Source organism: Hippoglossus stenolepis, chromosome 12 (assembly GCF_022539355.2).
Source record: "Hippoglossus stenolepis isolate QCI-W04-F060 chromosome 12, HSTE1.2, whole genome shotgun sequence".
Classification (NCBI taxonomy): domain Eukaryota; kingdom Metazoa; phylum Chordata; class Actinopteri; order Pleuronectiformes; family Pleuronectidae; genus Hippoglossus; species Hippoglossus stenolepis.
Genome location: NC_061494.1, coordinates 6516725 through 6539356, shown reverse-complemented (window position 1 = coordinate 6539356; position 22632 = coordinate 6516725). Strand labels below are relative to the sequence as shown.

The window sequence follows — 22632 nt, the reverse complement described above, 5'->3', positions numbered from 1 at the left end:
CAGGCTCCACCCGGGCGTCATGTTTCCATCAGTGCTGATCAGAGCCGGAGCCGATAAAAACCCATGTCAACTGCTGAGTCACTTGACCTGGGAGTGAATTCCAATGTATCCATTCGCATTGCAGACAAAAGCCTGATGTTAGTGGGTGTTAGTGAGTTGTTTCACAAGTGGAAAAGGGGCTACACAGTGGAGCTCACAGTGAGTTGTGGATGTTGTAGTTCTTCTGTTGTTACTTTCACTCACTCGTTTTGAGGTTACGAGGTAGAAATCACCGCCTTTAGGGAGTCACCGGCCTGACATGTTGCCCCAGCTTAGCAGCCCCTTTTAGCTGCGCTCGTCACGCTGCAGTCGCACATCTGCACCTATATATCAAAGCCGTGCACGGAAAACATTCCTGAGAGCAAAGCAGTGGTGATTTGTGTTCCTTTCTCCGTCTTTTTTTATTAAAATTCATCTGTGATCTAACTGTTCGCTCGGCTAAAAGCTATACCTTTTAAATCAGTCATCTGTCCTGAGGTTCGACCTGCACCACATTAAGAGCAGCACTGACATCACAACGGTTTCCCCCTCTCCCCGCCGAGCCTCTTTCATATATTTTCTCTTGTCCCCAACAGATGGACATTCTTGAAGAGATTTTTTAAAGTGTTTAATAAATGTAATACAACCTTTATAGTGTTGAAGAAAGGGGACTAAACCAGAACCATGTGCACGGAGTGGATGGCGGCCGTTAGGGGCCACAGCTAATATGGTCCAACATGTGGACCAGGGCCATGCAGGCAGGTTCACTTACATGTTGGACAGTTTATGACCTTCAGCATGGTTCCCTCAGAAAGCAGAGCGGGTGCTTACATTACTACTACTCTAATTTATAATGTGATGCTTTGTTTTTAAATCCTTCTAAGTAATAAAAGGATACAGCTGATATTGGAATGCGGCGTCTTTCATGTTTTATCTCACAAAGGAGTAGTTCAGTGGTATTATGTTCCGAGAGGGGCAAATTATGAACGTGTTTGACTTATTGTCAAATTAAGGAAGAGTGTCGTGACCCTGGCGGAGAAAATGCATGCCTCTGGTCATTATTTCATTCAGCTCAACCTGCCACTGCTAACCACAACAGATAATAAAATACTACTGAAGAGGAATGCAAGCGGTGATGGGACCGGATAAATCACATAAAACACTTTAAAGTCAAGCAGGAGCTGTGTAGTGTGGATTCTTGTATTTTATATACTAATATGCAGTTTGGGCATATTCCAATGTTTGGAAACCTTATCACATCTTGTCATTAACTGGAATCAAAACTCACCGGACTTTTACAGTGTTTGCCTATCTTCAAACTTTGTCCCTGTTAGTTACCGTACACTCAAGAGCACAAGATAATCAAAACATCAAGATGCCTGCTTGTAACTTTATTTTGACACTTTAGGGCTTGGCAATAATATAACATCAATAATTATCACAATATTATTTACATTTGGTAAAATGTTTTGCTGTTTGTGATTCTCTGCTCAGAAAGACGTTTAAAACCACAACATTCATTCAGGAGCAAAAATCTGTCTTTAAAGTTCACACAAATACTAACTTGACATTGATAGTGATAATTATCGATATTGACCAATATGAACATTTTTATCTTGGTAAAGCTTTTGGCCATGTCGTCCAGCCCTAGTCAGTCATCACAAACTCATCCTCACTAAACGTAACTTTAAATTCCCGTGAGAGTGGAAAATGTCACAGCAGATGTAATTTAATTTTACTTTATCATAGACTGAATTTATTGAAAAAGTAAAGGTGAAAAACTGTTTACAGATATAATTATGTCTGTTTTTGTTAAACCAGGTGATTTTAATATTTTGTTTAAATCCCGTTCAATTACTTGATCACATTGAAGTCATAACATGGTCATAAAACTGCCCTGCTCACTAATTCACAAAACTGCACACAGCGGATTTATGGCCTACACCCAGAGGGAAAGAGAAAGATAACATTATCTTTATGTTGTTGATTGTATGGTTGACAAATTGGTATCACATACACATATATCCTCATGTTGCAGAACTTTAAATTCTAGTGAAGATCCCAAACACTTATAAAATATATTGGGCTGAAATTTGCGTAAATGTGTGTAAAATAGAATATTTACAGTTAGTTATATGGATCAGCTGTAAAAACATAAAGTGTTGGATCTGACATAAATGCAAAATTTATGGATTTTATATAGTATCCTAAATATGTATTGATGCATTTTAATACATGAGCATTTGAGCCATTTTCAAACCCTAATTGTGAAGTATATAAGCTACACTTATACTTATTATGTGGCAGTATTATACTTATACTGCCACATCTACATCCTTTTTACAGTTTCGTGTGACATTACACCGTAATATTCGCCTTGTGTTTACACTCTACTGTAAATACAAAACATGAGGGTGAGATCCCCAAATGCATTAAATGCTATCTGACTCGCATTTTTGTACAGCCTAATATTTCACTAAGCCTTAGCATTTCATTCAGAGATGTGTTCTAGATAAGTGCAATAATCTCAGTTTGATGGATGGCCCAGCCGGAGCCTCGGGCCACTGGTGTGTACATACTGCAATGGTTGCTGCAGAACGATAAAAACCAGCATGGGCAGGTGTGTTTGGTTAAGATGCACTTGTCAAGTGGGGTGACAAGCATGTCTGTGTTCATTCAAGTGAACCCCTTATCTGCACCTCCATGTCCCACTCATGAGACAAAAGCACTTCCCATGTTTGTATGATTTACCTCTCAAGTAAAGTGCACCCCCGAGCACACAAGCACACAAGCACACCCACACACATACAAAAACACACGCACACATATATGACCGTCTCTCACAGAGGAGAATGTGTTGGCTAAAATCATTTATATCGCCTCTCATTACTGCTCGGTCCACAACTCCAAACCTTTCTTTATATTGTTCTAAACCAACAGCTGAATTTCTATTTTTTTCTAATGTTACTTCTTTTTGTTTAAACTTGACATTGCCATTTTGTGTTTTCAAGGTTTTGATACTTTCTCGGGACGTGGGGTTTGAATTCACCTTCAGCTTGTTATTTCTATTTTTTATTTACTAATCTTGCCGACACTTTGAATGATTTATAAGGTTTTCCTTCATTTGTGTTTTTACTCATATGTAACATTCTTATTGTTACATTTGTGCCCTCATGTTGCAATTGCTTTTCATTGTTTCCATTTTTCAGTTTGAACTTGTAAAGCACCATATAACTCCGTTTTGAAATGTATCATATCTATTATTATGACTTTATTAATGTTATTATTTTTACATACCTTTGCAGCCGCGCTGTCTGTGGCGGCGGAGCTCTTGAAACCACCTTTAGAGTTTTTCGCTGACGCTTGAACTTTCACCTGCGTGCGGAGGAAGTGACGTCGCACCAGGAAGTACAGCTCGCCGCTGGCCGACAGCAGTGAACACACAACAGCAACAGAAAGAACCTTAGCAACAGCACTGGCCGGCGTTTTGTGTGGACGCCACCGCATGGACGTGTGAGGAGCTGGATGTCCTACAGCCGCTGAACATGACACCGAGGTGAGCCGCTGTGTGAGAGAGTGTGTGTGTGTGTGTAGCTGTTAGCTCACCAGCTAGCCGCACAGGGCTAACGTCAACCTGATGTGTGAGCTACTGTAACAACAGCAGCGAAGCTAAATGTAAACCTCACGAATATAAGTCGCTTTACTGCATCAAAAAGACCGTGGCAGTCAGCTGACAGGAAATAACACGTGGAAGGACGCAGAGTTACAGGAGTACTACACATTTATATATAAGTCATGTAGCTGCATCACTTGTTAATATACAGTCTTCAGTTAAATTAGTGAATTGAATCCAGTTATCTTCAAGGTGAAAAGCAGAGATGGACTGAAAACATGGGGCATTTAGAGATAAAACCTGGAGCAGTGAAGACAGACACTGACAGCACTCATGATCATCTGAGTGCAACACCAGAATATAATCTTAATCTAAATCAGAATGATCAAAGGTAAGGTCAAATGTAGTTTGGTTTTAGTTAGAATATTTAGAATCTTAAACAAAAATCAAATCACCCCACTGAGTACGTCACTAATTCATTGGACCAACCCTGGCACTAAATGTGTCACTGGATGAGATCCACCCTCTCTGAGTTGATACTACAGCTCAGAGAGACAAAGACCTTTGTATTGAAACGGTCACCTAGCAATATCTTTGTTTGCTTTTTAATTAAACAATATTTTTATTATAATATTTACTTACTTTTAATCCACATGTTGTTGCAGCAGGGTTTCTGCAGGGTCTTAGAAAGTCTAACATTCAATAATCTGAATTTTAGGCATTACAAAGTCTAAAATATTAAGTCCTAGGTTTCAAATTAAATACCTAGGTAGATCGTAATCATGCCAATGGTTATTCTGCTTTATATTAAGTTTTTCTTAAATGTATTGGCAGCATGCATAATTTGCAATGTCTCTATGTGTTGTATTTCTTTCTAAACGATGCAGATATAAGCACGTTGTAATAAAAACTACATCGGCCAACTCGGAACTGATTACTAATACCTGACAAACACCCAGGTCAGAGTAATAGTTTGCAAGAAAACGTGGCATGTCACCTTATTAAGGGGAAGTTTGAGTAATTCTGGGACTCAAATATTCTTTTATACCTGTTGACTTAAGTTTCATTCATTATGGTCTTAAATTGCCTTAAATTGAACCTGTTGAAACCTGCAGAAACCCTGTTCAAGTGACTGCCATCTATTGTCTGATCTCATTAGCTGAGTCCATGAGTCATGTCATGGTTCTCAGAAAGATTCTGATGCGTTTCTGTTTCTCTCTCTCTCTTTTTTAGATGACTCACCGGTGGCTTGGACATCTGAGACTCCATAAAAGATGAGGCTTGCTCAATTTGTCAGATTTGTCATCGCTTGTAATGATTGTTACTGTAGAAACAAGCCACACTGACATGGACAACAAACTATAGCGAATCATGACACTCTTTGCATCACACTCACTAAATAACTGAACGGCATAAAATCATTTAGTTAGTTTTGAATGGCTCTCAGTTAATAACCAGTGCTGACAATGTCACTGGGTGAGCAGTCTCAGAAGTGGTTTCCAACCCATGTCCAAGCCACTGTTCTTCAAGCAAAAGGTTTACAGCCTAAGGGCAAACATGGCACCAACGATGGCTACACCATCATTCAGCTGGGCAAGGAAAAGTACTCGACGTCAGTGGCAGAGAAGACACTCAGTCCAGTCTGGAAAGAAGAAGCCTCCTTTGAGTTACCTGGTCTGCTTATGGAGGGCAACCCCGAAGTGTATGAACTCTGCTTCATAGTGATGCATCGCTCCCTGGTTGGGATGGACAAGTTTCTGGGTCAGAGGTCCATCAACCTTAATGAAATCTTTGATAACAAGGAGAGAAAGAAAACTGAGTAAGTATCATATACTGTAGCAGTTAAGTCCAAGATTTCATCTTGGCTTTCACATATGAAGAACGCAGCAAGATATTGTTCACGTCAGATTGTCACAGTGTTTTTGTTTCTCCATTATTTATCAAAAACTCAAATTGTGTCGTCTTTCAAAGTTGATATCTTCATCGACGTCTACTACATGTATGGCTCATCTTTTTCATCCTGTGATATTTGTATTCTTCCAGTTTTGCAGCTGTCACATGTTATACACATCGTCAACATAGCCACTCGCTCTCAGTGAATTTTCCTGCTGTGTTCTCACATGGGCTCACTGGGACATTCTGCGGACATTATACCAAGGATCTGACCGACACTTTTCTGGAGAATGTCTGAAACAACTGAACAAACATTTTCGTTCTCACATACAGCTCCTCCGTATAATTTCAGGAAAATGTCCGGAGTTCAGTTCGTGTCTGAACGCAGCATATAAGGCACATAATTGCACAACAAACCATACATCTGAACCATCAAAATTAGAAGATAAACAAATGTATTCTCACCATAAATGTTCTGTTACTGTGAGTAAACAAAAAGTGAATTACCATTAATGATCTGTTATCTCTACAGTCATTGTAATGCTATTATTCTTACTATATATCCACAGCTACTGATCTGAATAGTGGTTGTTTTTATCTTGAATTTTGATAGAGTACATATCATACTGGGCCCACAGTATTTAGTATTTTAGTTATTTTCTATGTTACTTTTACAGCCTAAATGTGAAGTTCCAGCTCATGCTTAAGTTTCAGTGGACTGTTGTCAAAGGAATAGACTTTTGAGAGGAAGTGGAAAATATTTGCAGAACTCTTCCAGTCATAAGTGGATCACAGCTTGGGATATATTAGTTGTTACACACTGTCACATTCACGCATGTTGCATGTGTTATAATCTATATTAGGCGACATATGAGCCCTAATGGCCGTGCGTGTTATATTCTGTACTCTTGTTGTCAATTAGGTTTGATGACCTAGCTTTTTTTATTACTGTGTGGTTTAAATGCCATTGCATTGTCCTTTATTCTCTTTTTATAATTGTTTTAGAAATATATTTAATTGGAGAGCCTAGTAGGTGAACTGGTCCAACATAAACTCCAGATTTCTTTCTTCTTTAACTTTAAACTGTTTAACAGAAATTTCCAACACGATGAAGTACATTCATACACATTTATTAACCACATACTGGTCGAGCATTATTTTTCTTCTATTGTTGGAGGCTGTGTAATGCATTTCCCTACATTGTTGGGAAATTCTTTTCAACTTAATCACTGACTTGGTCTGTACCAGTTGGCCTAATTGAAACTAGTGGAGCTGGCTAAACATGTCTTGTAAGTCACTCCTGTGCTGTTGGTGTCATGCTTTACTTTTGTCTGAATGCTCCGAGCTCCTTCCTGAGTCCATAAAGAACAAAAGTCAGATGAAGTGGAAACACTTTATGTTTCCCATTGGAGGGATTTTGGTGGCAAATTGTGGGTGTCTTTCTAACTGAGGCTTCATCCATACTGCTACGTTTTTGTCTGAAAATGCACCAACTCAGCTACTGATATGCCGGCATCCACACTACTACAGAGTTTTAGAGCCACTAAAAAAACGCTGCTCGTGCTTGCCCTGTTTTAGTTTGAAAACTCCAGGGCTTCATTTTAATCTCTTGACGGGCAGAAACTGAGATTTCTGGACACAATGACGTAAACACTCACAACAGCTTGCTGATTGGGTCTTTTCAGTTACGACGCAGCCTTCGCTGATTCTTCAGGGTCCTATCATATGACTCCTTCTGGAAGAAACTGGCATTAGTCTCGGCTACCAGTGTAGAAGGAAACTTGGATAACCAGTTGTAAGCATTGCTGACCCTATTGTTTATATGTGTAGGATTATTATTCAAGCAATCTGCCACAATTCTGCACCCAAATGCTTCCTTTCGACACCTGCACACATGCCTTTTCTGTTTTCATTAGAAAACGACATTTTCAAATGAAAACTAAGTAGAATGGATGTAGCCAGAGTCAGACTAACCCTAACCATAACCCATAAACAGGTGCCTTGTCTGTGCGGTCTACCTGCCTTATGTCCAGGGTTGTTGCAATAAGGTTTGCCCCCTTGTGAAATTACTGTATAAAATGAATAAATGTAGAGTAAATCAATACAACATACTGTACATACCATCACATCCTGAAGAGGCAGTATTATACTTGGCCAAAGGTGAGGGTGTTGACCCTTACAAGTCCAGCACACACATGTTTCTTAACCCTACATTAAGCAAACAGGAACAGAATAACCAAACTGGATCTGGTGCTAATTAGGTCTCTGCAAATTTCAACATGGAAAGACGTTACCACACTTCCTCTCTGCCCATCAGATGGGAGAATCACAATATTTTATAATCAGGGTGGATGGGTTTTATTTGTTTTAGGTGCCTGAGCCGATGCAGCTTGAGGCCGTGCACTTTTTCAGCAGAGGTTCTGTAATGGATACGCTCGCATTGCTTGTTGGCCTAATCCCACATGCAGGCATACTTGACAATGATGCCGGGACCCTCGATACTATATCCACACTCCACAGTGGGTCTGTGTTCACCGTGGACCCGTCCGCAGTGTTTTTGAACTGACATATTGGGGAGGAAAGCCTGTCTTGATATCTGAGTAGGCAGCCCATAATTATCGCACACCTGTGTTTGTTGATTGTGAGGAGTTTCCCAGCGGTCCGGGGCCGAGTGGGAGGATTGTGGTTCCAAGCACACTGAGGTTTATCTTGGCCTTGAGACACACGTGAGGTGCAGCCCCGGCCCCACGGCAGCGGCATGCTGTGGCCGCTGATCATACTGAGCGTGGCGCGCAGCCTGGGAATTAGACCCAGCAAGGCCTTTCATGACTGGCCTCCTGCGCCACGAGACAGTTTAGAATAGCCCTCAACAGCTGCGGTTTTTAAAAAGCCAATACCAACACTTTTTTTGGATCAGACCGATAACTGATATTTCATGCTGGAATTCAAGGGATACTGAAAATCTGCAGAATGTAATATTAGCAGTCGTATTAAAACAAATACAATTATGCAAATATGTTTTCAGTTCAAGGGTTGTCTATTATATTGAACATTTTATTATATTAATTAAACTGCACCACAATGGAGCCCACACACACACACACACACACACACATTCTTAGATTTACATTGACTGCTTTCCTATAGGACATTGTCACAAGCCCTAGAACATAGAGGCTGCATCTCATTAGCATGTGTGGACTCCTTGGTTGCCCTGCAACATGGCTTTGCAATTTCCCAATTGCTTGTTGTTGCATTTCTGAACAAAGGCCAGATTTGTGCAAATGCCACTTCATTTTGCTCAGAGTGAAGGCATAAATCCCATTACTTCCAGTTGAAGAAGCAGAGAGGTTAAACAAATAGAAGCTTCGCAGCAGCCTGAAATGCTCTATATTATTCAGCAGCAGCCCGTCTCTTGCGTTCAGTTTGCAGAGAATAATGTTTATCCTCTGAATGATAAATTGCATTCTCACTTGTGTCAGGAAAAAGTTCAAATGATTTAAGCCCCTGCATTTGTGTGTAGCCTTTGGATTAGTCTGCTCAAATTAGCCTTTTCACTGGTGTCCACAAAGAAGTAGGTAGAGCACATTAGAGAGGATGTGGGCAATTTTTTTCCATTTGTCGTATTGTTTGATAGTGTAAGGACTTTTACTGCTTCCTGACTTTGTACACCCATCTTCCTGAATTATGTGTAATCAATTCACAATTTTTCACACTTGTTATATAAATTGTCTCGTCGAATTTGGCTCAGCCTAAGCTCTCCTCCACTCTCACTACAGCTGGTATTCCCTGCAGTCCAAGCCGGGAAAGAAGAGGAAAGAACGAGGCCGCATCCAAGTCAGCATCCAGTTCATGAGGAACAACATGACGGCCAGCATGTTTGACCTCTCCATGAAGGAAAAGCCACGCTCGCCTTTCTCTAAGCTTAAAGACAAAATGAAAGGTCGTAAACATGACAGTGGCTTCGGTGACACGTCTTCAGCCATCGTGCCTCGCTCTGCCGCATGTGACTTGGAGCCCAGCCATCAGTCGTCTGGTCCAGACCCACAAACCAAGCCTGAAACAAAGGTCAAGAGACCACTACTCGCTGGGGGCCATAAACTCTCTGCGGCCCATTCCATGTCAGATCTCATTGGAGGACACTCCCGACCCAAACAGGACTCCATAAGCTCAATAGAAGAAAGTGGTGAGGACCAAAGCTTTAATATTTTTTATCTTGTTAAACCAGTTTGTTTCACTATAGCCATTTTCAGACATGACCTGCAGGTAAAATCCGAAGAATTGACTCCGGAGTTTACCCAGAGTTTTCCTTTCACACATGCACAACACAGCGGGAGGTTTTCTGCACAGACACATTCACAACAGCAACAAATCCTCCACATTATTCAGGAGAGAGGTGGAGCAGCCGGGTGCAGCAGGCAGAGGCAGCAAGTGACGTATTAAATCTGCTATGATTTTCACACAGACACCGTTGTTCAGGTCTTATCACCTCGAAGTCAATTGACATGTTCATCGGTGTCTTCTACCTGTTTGTGACCGCAAGATACATGTTTTTTTTTCTTTTCATTTTTGCGTCTGTCGCATGTTAAAAGCATCATCAACCCCCACTCGCTAGCGGTGAATCCAGCGGGGATCCCCTGCTGTGTTGACACATCCACTTCTCCTGGATTTCTACAGACATTATACTAGGACGCAAGGCGAATAAATTGCGGAACGTCTCACTCAGACATTTGCATTCACACATGCTCCTCCTCCGGAGAAAATACGGAGTAACTGCAGAGTTCAGTGCATGTCTGAAAGCAGCTTATATGTTACGTTTTCCAGACATACCTAATGGGTACACCTTCATCAATGCTTGGTGCATGCTTGCAGGGCTTTTGAAATAAAACGTGATTAGTGACGACAGTGATACGAGCAAATAAATTGTGTCTAAACATTTTTTGATATAAAAGTTAGGTATAAAAGTAAATATAAAACTCATTCTCAAGCACTAAAATGAAACAACGTTGTTATATTGGTAGTATGTTTTCATTGTGTTGTCTCAGAACACATTTTTTTAGTAATGTACCTTTTCTAAATGAAGTATCTTTAGTCTTCTTAACTTGTGACTGCATCCTCTTAACGTAGGATATCGTGCAGTTTTTATTGGCCATCAGTAGGGGTCGTGGAGCTATAGATACGTTGATTAACAGTAAGGGATATAAACATATTTATAAATATGTAGTAATGTGGGTCATTAATAGATACCTCTGCCAAGGAGGTCATGTTTTCACCCCTGTCCATTTGTTTGTTGGTTTGTATGTTTGTTTGTAAGCAAGATTACGCACAAAACTTGGAAGGATGCACTATGAGTTAGGGAAAATGAGGTAGGGTTAAAACTTGGCACTGATCTGTAACACGGGCTGGATTCACCTTTTATCACTTTCTTTAACTTTGTGAGAATAGGGTTGGTTGTTTTTACATTTTCACTGATTTCCCAGGGAATCATTTGTTGATCGTGATGAAAAAAAAAATCAGGCATGTTAAGGGGAGTGATATCTACGAGTGTGTGAAATTTGGTGCAGCTTAATTGAATTCAAGGGAACTGTTTGGCCTCGGCGGATGTATGCACTCTACTGCTCTATGTTGCTAAACATTAGAAAACTGAACTTTCAAACTCCACCAGCTCCCATGTGCAACCACTGTCTCTGTGTCAGTGTCCCTGACACTAATGCGAACAATCATCAAGATTTTCACAATTAAAACACTACAGAGATCCAACAGATTTGGCCAGTTAAAAAATAACACATCATGCAAAACACAATGACAATAATGCAAAATGCTATTCTGCTCTAATTTAGAAGCTTAATCTTTTTGCTACCGTCCTGCATTGAAAATCAAATTAAAAATCACAAAAAATCTTTAGCTGGTGATATCTGGTGGTCAGTGTTGTTGTCAAGCGTTTTTTTGCAATCCTGCCAGACCCTACAGGTACGTTGTGGTCATTTTAAAGTATTACAAATTCAATTTATAGTTTCACCAATAAATGTCATAAGAAATCAGGCAACAATCAGAATTGTCTGATATTCATTGCCATCAACCCAATTTTTGCTCACTAAATGTGCACATAATCACAAAGGCAAAAGGATAAGCCTGACTCAGCTCACTGTGCTCTCTGTCATGTCTCCCTTCACATCTCCACCCCTCAGACATACAGTACATCTGAGGCAGTTACAGTAGTACGTAGTATATATGGTGATATTGAATTTATCTTACCAGCTACTAGGGGAACATTCAGATCGCCGTGCAGGAGAGGGGAAACTATGAAAAGTTCTGAAGTAGGAGACACACATTGCAGATTTGGAGGCTTTAAATAATACAACAAGCCACGCTAAATTAAATTAGTGCTTGTTGTATTTGTGTTATCCCATTCGTTTGAAGTCACAAGGCCAACTTGGAAAAACTGCAAAAAAGAATAGATTGACATTATATCAGTGATTGTTTTTGCCTTACACAAGAACGATCAGATCTTCAGGTTCTGTCACAAAGATCCCATGAATTAAACAGAATAGTTGAATTTTTTGCATTTTAAGAGTGTGATCAGTTCTCTCCATAGAAATGTTTTTTTTTTATCACAACTTCATCCTAAGTTGATGTCATGCTTTTGATTTCTAATCACGGAGTACAGGTGGACCTCACAGGCGTTCCCAGAGCGAGGTGCCAGGCTATCAGGACGATGAGGCACACAGTGACCCTTTTACTGATATCAGTGACACCCTGCCACAGAAGTATGCCACGCTCCCACGCAACCGCAACCCATTTGAGGGGGAGCAAGGGCAGCTGTGGGACCGTGGAGAGCGGAAGGAGAAAAAAGAGAAGGTCAGCTTACTGGAACGCGTGACGGGAAAGAAGGAAGGCCGCAAGACCAGCAACGAGGGCCGATCAGGCAGCTCTGGAGACCTGCGTTCCCCCAACCCCTTTAGCGGTGACCCACAAGCAGAAACTAACCCCTTCACCTCCAACTACAAAGCCCGGTAGTTACCTTTTTTTTGTTTACTCTGTTCCAATACTGATACCAAGAAAATACTCAGATATTAACGAAAATGCTAGGTCGGGGATCGACGGGTATGTTTATCAATGTACCGATCTGATACCACAAAAAAGTATATTAGTTTCACCCAGATAAAACTGCAATTTTCCTTCCCCAGCAGTTGCGTTGTACTTTTTTTAGACCTGCGAAGAAGAAGGGATTTCCAGTAGTGTAGCGTTAGCCCGAGGTAGTACAAATGTCAGCAGTTAGTTAATATTTCACACTGGATAGTCTCACAAATAAAACTAGAACTTGTACAGTGTGCAAGACGTAAGTTTCAGGTTTCCCTTCAACAAAGGGTTAGCACCATACAGCTGTTAAAATACATTAAATATGTTGTTATTTAAAAAAATGCAGTGTTATCGGAATTGTATCGGGAAGGGGAAATTGTTTTGGAGCATCTTTGATAGATACTCCCACAAAACAACCGATATTACAGCAACCTTTTCAGAATACACTATAATTTAAACAATACAACTTTAACCCATCAATGTGATAAAACATTGAATATCTGTTTGTAAACACAAGTTGTGCTCTTTCAAACTCAATTTTCAAAACACAGCATAACCAAATATGTCTGCTCAATGAGAAAAATTATAACCCCGAGACACAAAAATGTCCAGTTCCTCATATGGAGCATACTTCCCCTTGAAGGAGTGACTGAAATGTTCCTCTGTCTGGTCAAAAGGAATGTACAGAAAATGCTCATGTGTATTTAAAGTTTCCTTTTTCTACATCTTCCATTCATTAACATTTACAAACCCTTGAAACTTGTAGATGACTAAGAAACTAACTTCCTTTTATGTTCCACTGAAATATCCTATTTTTCCATGTCTTTATTTTTGGCCTCTATCTGCATGGTTAACATCTGTACAGCAGTGGATCTTATACATTTGCAGCCTCTCACTACTGTTTGTTCTTTATCCTTTTCCATATATATCTCAAACTCCAAAAAAGGGATCCTGCTGCCACATGAGACAACCACTGCACTGCAGGATATTGGTTACTGCATTCTTGTAAAGTTTGAGATACCTTGTTGATTGAAATCTATCTGGTACACTCCCCCTTCCCCCTCCTTATTCTGTTTTCAAGTATTGTTGTTTAAACATCTCCACAGAGCCGGCTCCATCTATTTCCTATGTTACATAAAGAGTTGGCGAGCGCTGTGGCTAAGTTCTGGTTTATCAGAGTGGAAGGTGTCATTAGTGGCTCTTTAGAGAGCCTGGGCTTGATAACAGAGCCCTCTGAGCTATAGTAATGAGATCCTCTGCAGAGATAGACCACCCAATTAACCACTTATCTCTGGAGGCACTAGTCCATCATCTTTACTGCTGCCTTTGTCATGCAGTAGCTCAGTGGTCATTTATAATGTGGTGCAGGAACATAAAAAGGTGGTTCAAAGCACAGTTTTTATTGATGAGCTTATTCACAGCTGCAGCGAAAATAAACCATAATACAGATTAGGGGTGACATTGATTGTGCAATACCTTCATCACTGTAATTAATCAACAGCCTAATTATATTAAAAAGTGAAACATAATTACAATATCAACCAATCCCGACCTAAATATTAGGCTTTTCCCCTTTTTTTTCCGAACCTGACTCGAGCCCAGTGCAGTTAATATAGAGTTTGCGTCTCTCTGTCCCTGACACGCGTGGCTATTGCTTGTTTTCACTGATTAAAGACATGTGCAGTGTAAAAGTAGGTAGCACGATGTGACAGAACCCCAAAATATGAAGAGGCAATCCGCACCCAATACCAGTGTGCGCCAACCAGCACCAGTGGAGCACATTCCAAAACTACACGGGTTGTCACTCCAAGCATTGTTTACTGCTTCACCATATTCTCTTAAATATCCATATTTCCCTCAGAGCCGCTGTATTAGTATAGTATTTATCAATCCCCAAATATAAACTGTATCTTTTCAATACTGATTTTCTGTTTGATTGCTTTGCAGTTATGGAAAGTCCACAGGAAAGGAAGACTTCACCTTTGGCCAGAAGAAGAAGAAGGACATGCACGGCAAGAAAAAAGTAAGTTAGGCATCACAACCTTTTCTGAGTTTGTCAGGTGATGTTGTCACACGTTGTCAGAGACAGCGACTGAGATGGAGGAGAAAAAAAACAGGATAAATGACCTCAACAGTTGCAACTCTGTCATTACTCCTCGTGCGGTGTCGAGCATATTTTTAGTTTGAGAACACAAAGTTTAATTTAATTTGTCAAAGCAGCTGGTGACACTGATCTCTGCGACCTCTGAAAATTCAGATGTGCCACTCAACTAATTAGCAGCTGCACACATCGGTCATCATGTCTGATCCGATCATAATTTGAAGTGGTGTGAAATTTCAGTCTGTAAGGTCAGGCACAGTTGTGTGCTGCACCGGTTCTGTAATTGGAGCATTTTTTGTTGTTGTGGAGAAGAGTTAAAGAAGTGTAGTTTGTTTTTAATGATTATTACATCATTTGTTCATGACATTTTACCACTAGTTGTATTTTCTTTAAATTCTTTTTGCATTTCCAATTTACAAAGAACTAAAAACTTTGCAGACTATTACGCGGCACAATCGGTATATTACGAGGGAGCAGTGGGAGCAGTAGCCTAAGTGACGCCTAAATGAGAAAGAGAATGCTGATAATGGCTTTCCTCACCTTTCACTGTGGGTGTTGAGGGCTGTCGGTACCACACGTGCCCCTGTGCATGCCGCGGTGCCTTGCCGAAATGGCAGCTCCCGTTTCCTCCGCTTCAAGGCCCTAATTAACCACATGCAGCGGAGGGGGAGGGAGGGCAGTGAGAGATTTCAAAGCACCGAGCATTTAGATTCTCAAAGCTGAGCTCATTAGAAACTGTAATGACACAACTGGAGAATGCCAAGTGGGCGCCTTATCTTCTCCTCAGTACTGATGGTGGAAAAATGGTCATCATTACTTTGCCAGTTCATGGTCATTTCCAGGCCTTTGTCACCAGCCACTAAAGCTCCTGATTATTATGCTGTATGTGAGAGAGGGAGAAAGAGAGCGAGCGTGTGCCCGTACACATGCTTGTACGTGAGACCAACATTCACTTCCGTGTGGCCGTCAGCTCTCTTACTCCCGCTATGATTTAAGTGCAGTATCTTTGAGTGCGATGCCTTTTTGTGTGTGTGAGGAATAGTTTACCAAGCCCTCGTCTTGAAACCCTCCTTACATTGGACATTTAATCTCTATAGCAAATATTCCATTTTGGTTTGTGTCGCCCCACAGTAGCCTCTGTGCTGTTAGGAGCGATAAGATTCCTGGTAAGCAGTCCCGCTCCAGGTCTCTCCCTGCATTGTCTTTAGCCAGCAGTAGAAGCTTGAATGGTGCATGGGAGTGGAGCCTGATAAGTGTGGTATTTTAAACAGGGTGAAGGCTTTGCTGCTCTAGCCGTTCGGGGGAGGATGACCAGCACTGAAGCGATAAAGTGGTCCCTCATTAAAAACGATTACAGCTCCTCTCGTACCCGCGCAATATGATCTGCACATACTGTACCACGCTGCTCCGTCCAAATGGATTGTCCTCAAAGAGCGAAACTGGGCTTGGGTTGCATCCTTGTTTTGGTATTTATTAGCCTGACCTTTAATTTGCAAAAATATGCCGTCTGGTATTTCCCCCCTCAAAACAAAGATTACATTTTTTGGGAACACCTTTTATGTTAACTACCACCAGGGTTGTAGTATTTTTTTCCTAAACACCCTCGGCTTGGAAAGGTCATGGTTTGTGATACATAAAACTAAAGCTGAGTTCACACTTCAGCTGATCCCTTCGCAGTTCACACTACACAACTTTCAAAGTCAGCTGATCCCTTAGCTGTTCACACTACACAACTTCCTGACGTGTGATCTTGCAGTCATTGTGAGTTCATACTACATGACTGACTGGTGACGGAGGGTCGCACGCAACATGATCTTTCACCAGTAGAAACACCCAACCGGTCTTCAAACTACATTAAATCACGAAAACAAACACATGAAAAGACAGTGAATCAGGCAATCTTCCTGCTGTCCAGTGACATCCTGCTCAGAATGACACATCAAGCTGAAGCAGTTGAAACACTTCAGTGGGCATCACAGCTGTAGAGAATAGCGAGGTGCTCGGGACAGATTTTTTGTCCAAACTAATCCGAGCCCGACCCAAACCCAACAAGCATTCTGTTTTTGTACTGTCCCAACCGACACGTGTCCACTGCAGTTAATATAAGCCACAATGAGTTTGTGCTCCTGTCCCTGACACATTTTGTTATTGCTTGATTTCTTTTTTTACAGACATGTTTAAAATCAGGTGGCACCTTGCTACATGTACCTTCACCTCTCTCACCCCGTCCTGCGCTCTGTCACCCACTCCGACTAAATTTCCAGCAGCCTGGAAATCAGATGGGAGTCTGTGACATGCCGGCAAGCCTCTCTGATCGCTTCTTTGAAGAGTTCACACATAAATATAGGTGCAGTCGTGTGAACTAGGCTTTAAGAAACAACCTTCTCAAGATGTTAGCTGCTCGCTGTAGAGTCAAAGTCAAGTCCCATTAGAGAAACTAAAGTGCTGATTTGTTACAAACACTGTTCGACAGTTTTAGATCATAACATCTGCCACATAAATCAGTGAGATGACAGTGTGATCTCCCTGGAGAACAGTCTCATCGTAACAACTCTCGTTTAGCCTTTATTAGCAACAGAGTACAAGAGATAAACACATGACAGTTTGTCACATTAGGTTTTCACGGCTAATTAGTTTATTTTCTCCGTCGCATTGTGAGTGCACTCAAACTGTAGCTTTACTTCTGCCTCTGTTATCAGATGCTGACATTTCAGAGAAGATCCTGCAACTATTTTAATCTACTTTTACAAAACATTTCTACACATAATATGGTGATTATGGAGTTCGTAACCTCAAAATCTGGGGGGTTAAACTGAGCCTTTACTTTTTTCCTTTTTTTTTTCAGGAGCTGACAAAGGAAAGCATGGCGGCCTATAGCAACTTGTCCTTTGAGGAAGTTGTGCAAGATCTAATCAAGCAGAAAGAAGTGGTGAAAAAGAAAGACGCCCACATCAGGGAGCTGGAAGACTACATCGACAACCTCCTAGTACGCGTCATGGAGGAGACGCCAAGCATACTGCGGACACCCTATGAGCCAAAAAAGAAGGCTGGTAAACTTAATAAAAAGTAGTAAGAAGCAAAGGAACATGAGGATAAAAAGCTACAAATGAAGTTGAAGTGGTAGCTCATGTATCAGTATCATATGATAAAATAAGTGGGAATAAATGGTATTGATCAAGGCCAAAATTTATGATTGAGCTATGTTGTAACATTTTTACTGGTTGGAGGTGGTTCTTAAAGACTTTTTCAAAAGGTTCTGGTTATTTTAGTTCTTTTAGTTCCCCCCCTCTTTGTTGGACATTCCTATACATCAATGTTTAAAATAACTCTGGATCCTTGCAGTTTATTTTTAGGTACTTAAACAGGATATCTGGTATTCATCATCTAATTCAAATCAACTCAAACCCATATTTTGTGACAAAGATGAAGTTTAGCTGTATTGAATGCACTTGTGAACCTACAGAGGTCTGTTGCACACACAGCTGCCATCATCTGTCCAGAGGCTCTTAAGGTGCAGCCAAATTCCTGTTTACCAGATGTAGTTGTGTGCTGTTTGCTGACAGACGGTCGAGTGGTTAAGATGAAGCTTGGGGTGCTGTGTTTACACTCGAGCACAAGTCTTAAACACGATGCCTAAATTGCTACGCACATTTAGCAGAGGCAGTGTTGATTTTGTTGCGAGTCTCTTATTCTGAGGCCGTTCGCAGCAGATGTGCATGAACTCTGCTCTCCTGAGTGATTTATAGGGATTCTTAGAAAGAGAGTTATGATAAGAAGTTTCTGGACAGTATCTGGTTTCTCTCTAGCTTTCTGACGCTTTTTTCTTTAATGAACAAACGTACATCCCTTTTATTGTTTTCTGATTTTACATTCTTTATTTTATCTGTGACGACTATCAAATAACTTTCTTGGACAGAGGATCTCGTATTCACTCGTTGAGCGTAATCGTTTTACTTAAGCTTTAAGTGCAATAATCATGACCTAAGCATTTTGTGTTATATATTCTGCTGGTAATGCTCTTGTTTACATTTTAATCACATCTCTTAATATTGATTTGATTCTTTAGAAATGCTTGGGATTTCTTTGTTACTGCCTACATTGATTTACATGCCTTTATTTCTTCCAAATACAGTTTTAGCTGAAAATTGTACTTAAGGCACTGAGATGCACATGTGCATATTTTCTGAACAAGCTTTATTTATATAAGTAGCTCATAGCACATTTACATATGAATCTTTTTTTAATGTATTTGTAATGTACGCTACAGTATCCCAATCCCACCTGTCTCACAACCTGTTCTACTGTAACAACACTTTATAGTTAGTATAAATCTAAAAAGAAACACTTTCATATGTTATGGACTTACAGATACACTTTTTTATGTGTAATTCACATTAGCATTAATATGTTTAGCATTAATGAAAATCTTATAACAGCTTCATAGTGTTCTGCTATTTGTTTTTCCATTACCAAAACAGTCCAAATTCATATACAATAAAACGGTCTTTAAGTTTACAGAGTAATTCATTTATAATCGTTTTTTAAGGTAAACAGCCAATCACCCAAGGCACTGACAGTCTATATTATGTTGCCTGTCCTCATTTCACAGTTTGGTGTCATCTCATACATCGCCTCAGTCTATGATACTAATGCCATAACAACACATGTTGTTTCCATGTTAAACAGCGCTCTGTCATTTTGTTGATTTCTCAGTTCCTACTGAACTAATGTTATGCTGACCTATGGAGCAGCTGTGGAATCACACTACTGGTACTAAAATGAACTGCACGACTACCTTTTTAGGTTTCAGTCTCACAAAGAGACCGTTCCTTGTCGATGTTCAACAATAGAATAGTCATTTAATGATGTTTGGGTTTACATTTTTAATTTGTTTATTTTTCCTTCCTGGAAAGCAGCTTCATGAACAGTGTTAAATATGCTTTGTATTATCGCAGTTACTGGACTTTACTGAAAGTTGCACACCATTTGTAATGATTTATTTACAATCTCTATTAGATGATGATCTTCCTTGTCCTGTTGCTGGTATTAATTCTGCTTTTTTATATCTGTTTAGTAATTACTTTCCAATCTAAAGTCTTCTGACCTTTACACTGTACGATACCAAATCACAGGTGAGACAAAGTGCTACACTTTCTCTACGGAATGTCAGAAACAACTCGGTTTTTAATTTTTTATGAATGTTGCACCAATGAGAAACACATATTGTCTTGTGCTGATTATTATAATTTCCTGCTGCTTTGATAGAAGTTATTTCCTCTGAAGGTACGTCATCTCTTTTCTGGACTTGAAGCCTAAATCTCGTCACTGAATGTATTCTGGTAGGGTTTGAAACGCATCATCCTGAAATGTGTAATGTACAGAACAATAATCAGGCCAATTGAACCTTGCTTGCCTTTGAAGTATTTGGTGTATCCAAAGAGATCATTTCATGGGTGATTTTCTTTTTCTTTCTTAGTTCTTCATTTAAGCGGACAAAACTTTATTCTGGACATGAAGTTACTGTACATACATTTCGTGTGATGATGTGTCATAAATGTTGGGGAAATTCCTTTGTACTGGAAAAAGGTAATTAGATCTACACTTATTTTTTGTAAAGCCTAAAAAGTTTGAATCAGTTTGTAAAACCCTGAGTATTATGATACTAATTAAGAAGATATGTGGACAAGAATCTGTTTCCCATTGTGGAAAGACTTCTCACTGAATGCCTTCCTCCATGTGTTGAAGTGTAAACTGTCTACTCATGTTACAGGCTTTAACAACCGCTTTAACTAGTCTGTTTTTTTATTGTTAACCAGTTGTTCATGGACCTTGCTGAGCTCTTCATACTTTTGAGCGTAGTTACCTCACCTACCTTGACTTCTTGCACACTGTTAAACGTTTGAAAATGTGCTTCCTGGGGATATTCTGATTATTCAAATGTCATTTAATTGAAATTTCAAAAGTTGGAATTAAAGTATTTGCTTGGTTAAATTGACATTTACAAACTTTGATTTAATTGCCGTACTCAGGCTTTTTTAGTAGATTTTATTTCTTTTGTCACTATGGGTAATTTCACTTGCTAAAAGAACATATATTTCTGGAAGTGCCATTTTAGTTGTGGTGATATTGTGCATCATAAGAGAAAACGGAGCAGGTGATTTACACCCATGTCTCCAATGTTCTCCCTTCGCTTTGCTTGAATGATGAAATTACAAAAGATAAGGCCTGAGAACATTTGACGTTGAATACATTTGGACCCTGAGGTTATTTAGTTCAAATGAAAAATGAGGGGTGAGTACTTCGAATTAATTAATTTTCCCTGCCATTTTTATTCTTTTAGCTTGATTGCTACATTTGCTTTATGCTTTAATATAATTTGGTTCTTTAGTAGATGTCAGTCTGACACACAAATCTAAATGAAAAGCATTTTCAAATCATTTTGAGCACAACAGTGCAATGTAAAGCGGTACACAAAAAGCCTGCATCATTATTATAGTTCTTCCTTGCCTCTTTGCATAACATTTGTCATACAATTAATGGCGGTGTCTAAATATGCAAAGCACTGAACATGCTTGGAGGCAAAATTTCCTAAAAGATTGGGCTCATATAATAATTTAAGTTATAGAGACTGTTGCACACGCATTAACTAAGTGTTGTAGGTGAGTGTCCGCCCCATCCCAAAAAATAAAAAACAGTACATACCTATGGTGAAATGTATTTTCCCCCATGTTGACGAAGCATGCATTGAACCTTTTGATGAAGATGACATAAAGCTGAAGTCGGATCTCACAATCCTCCTCTGGCAGTCTTTTTAAGTCCTCTGCTGATAATATGATGCTGCTTGCCATAGGCCACATACAGCTGCCAGACACTAAGACTTAAGTCCCAGCTAAATCCCCTGACGGTGCTTGTAATGTGGCACACAGTTTTGAAGGAAATGATGACTGTGTTTATAAAAGATCTTGCCAGTTAGCAAAGCTTCATTGAGTTTACAGAATTGTATGGAGGCTGGCGCTCGGAGGCCAACACAATTGAACATGTGTGCTGAGTTTAGTGCCGCAACATGGCGAAGACCTAAAATTAAACATGTTGGTCTACCAGTGAAGGCAGTGGAGTCGCAGTGGTACCGATTCTTGCAGCTCATTCAGGTTCATGCCTTGTAATGTAACAACTTAAAGTAAATCTGTGTATTTGGAATATTCTTATCTCTGCATGTCGATCAATGGTTTTTGTTATGCAACACTTTGTATAATTGCAAAATGATGTGACATTCTCCTGATCTAGAAAACATCAATTCCACTAAATTGGGTTTGTTTTAAACCAGCCCCCATCACACAACCTTGTATGTATTTAACTCTGAACTGTTCTTTGTGTACAGATGTACCTTTTTCAAATAAGGAATTAATGAAGAGTTTATTTTAATTTAATCTTTTTCATATTTTCCCATGATAGCGAATATGCAAGACTTTCATACCTGGATGTTTGGGGACAAGAATGTATGGCTTTTATATTATGTAGTTCTGGAAACACAATGGGGTCTAAATGCTGTATTATGACAACAGTGTAATGCTGTTAATGGCGATTGTATGTAAAGTGCCAACAAACGCACTAATTCATAAGAAATTGGTGATTCACTCACTCTCAATGTGCTAAATTTTGAAACATTTACTTTTACATATTGTCATCACTATGATTATGATTATTAAATTCCAATGTTTCACTGAATGTAGTCTGAAAGGTGTGTATTCTCCTTTTCCACACACTCACTGTAAATGCACACTTGTAAATGTTACTTCCTCTGCCATGGTTATATTTCCATTTTCACTTTGTTTGTTTATTTACAGGATTATGCAAAAACTACTCAACTGAATTCCATGAAATTTTGTGGAGGGGTGGGGCGTGACCCAGATAGGAACACATTCAATTA

At 39.8% G+C, this 22632-nt stretch overlaps 1 protein-coding gene across 1 annotated transcript; it reads left to right on the top strand.

Moving 5' to 3' along the window:
• Window positions 1-3398: 3398 nt before the first annotated feature.
• LOC118119214 (rab11 family-interacting protein 2) lies at window positions 3399-22430 on the top strand. The gene is made up of 6 exons (XM_035172961.2): window positions 3399-3574; window positions 4865-5450; window positions 9304-9710; window positions 12192-12537; window positions 14552-14627; window positions 17551-22430. Exons 2-6 carry the CDS (start codon window positions 5098-5100, stop codon window positions 17773-17775), a joined length of 1407 nt encoding a protein of 468 aa, XP_035028852.1. The 5' UTR covers window positions 3399-3574; window positions 4865-5097; the 3' UTR covers window positions 17776-22430.
• Window positions 22431-22632: the final 202 nt, after the last annotated feature.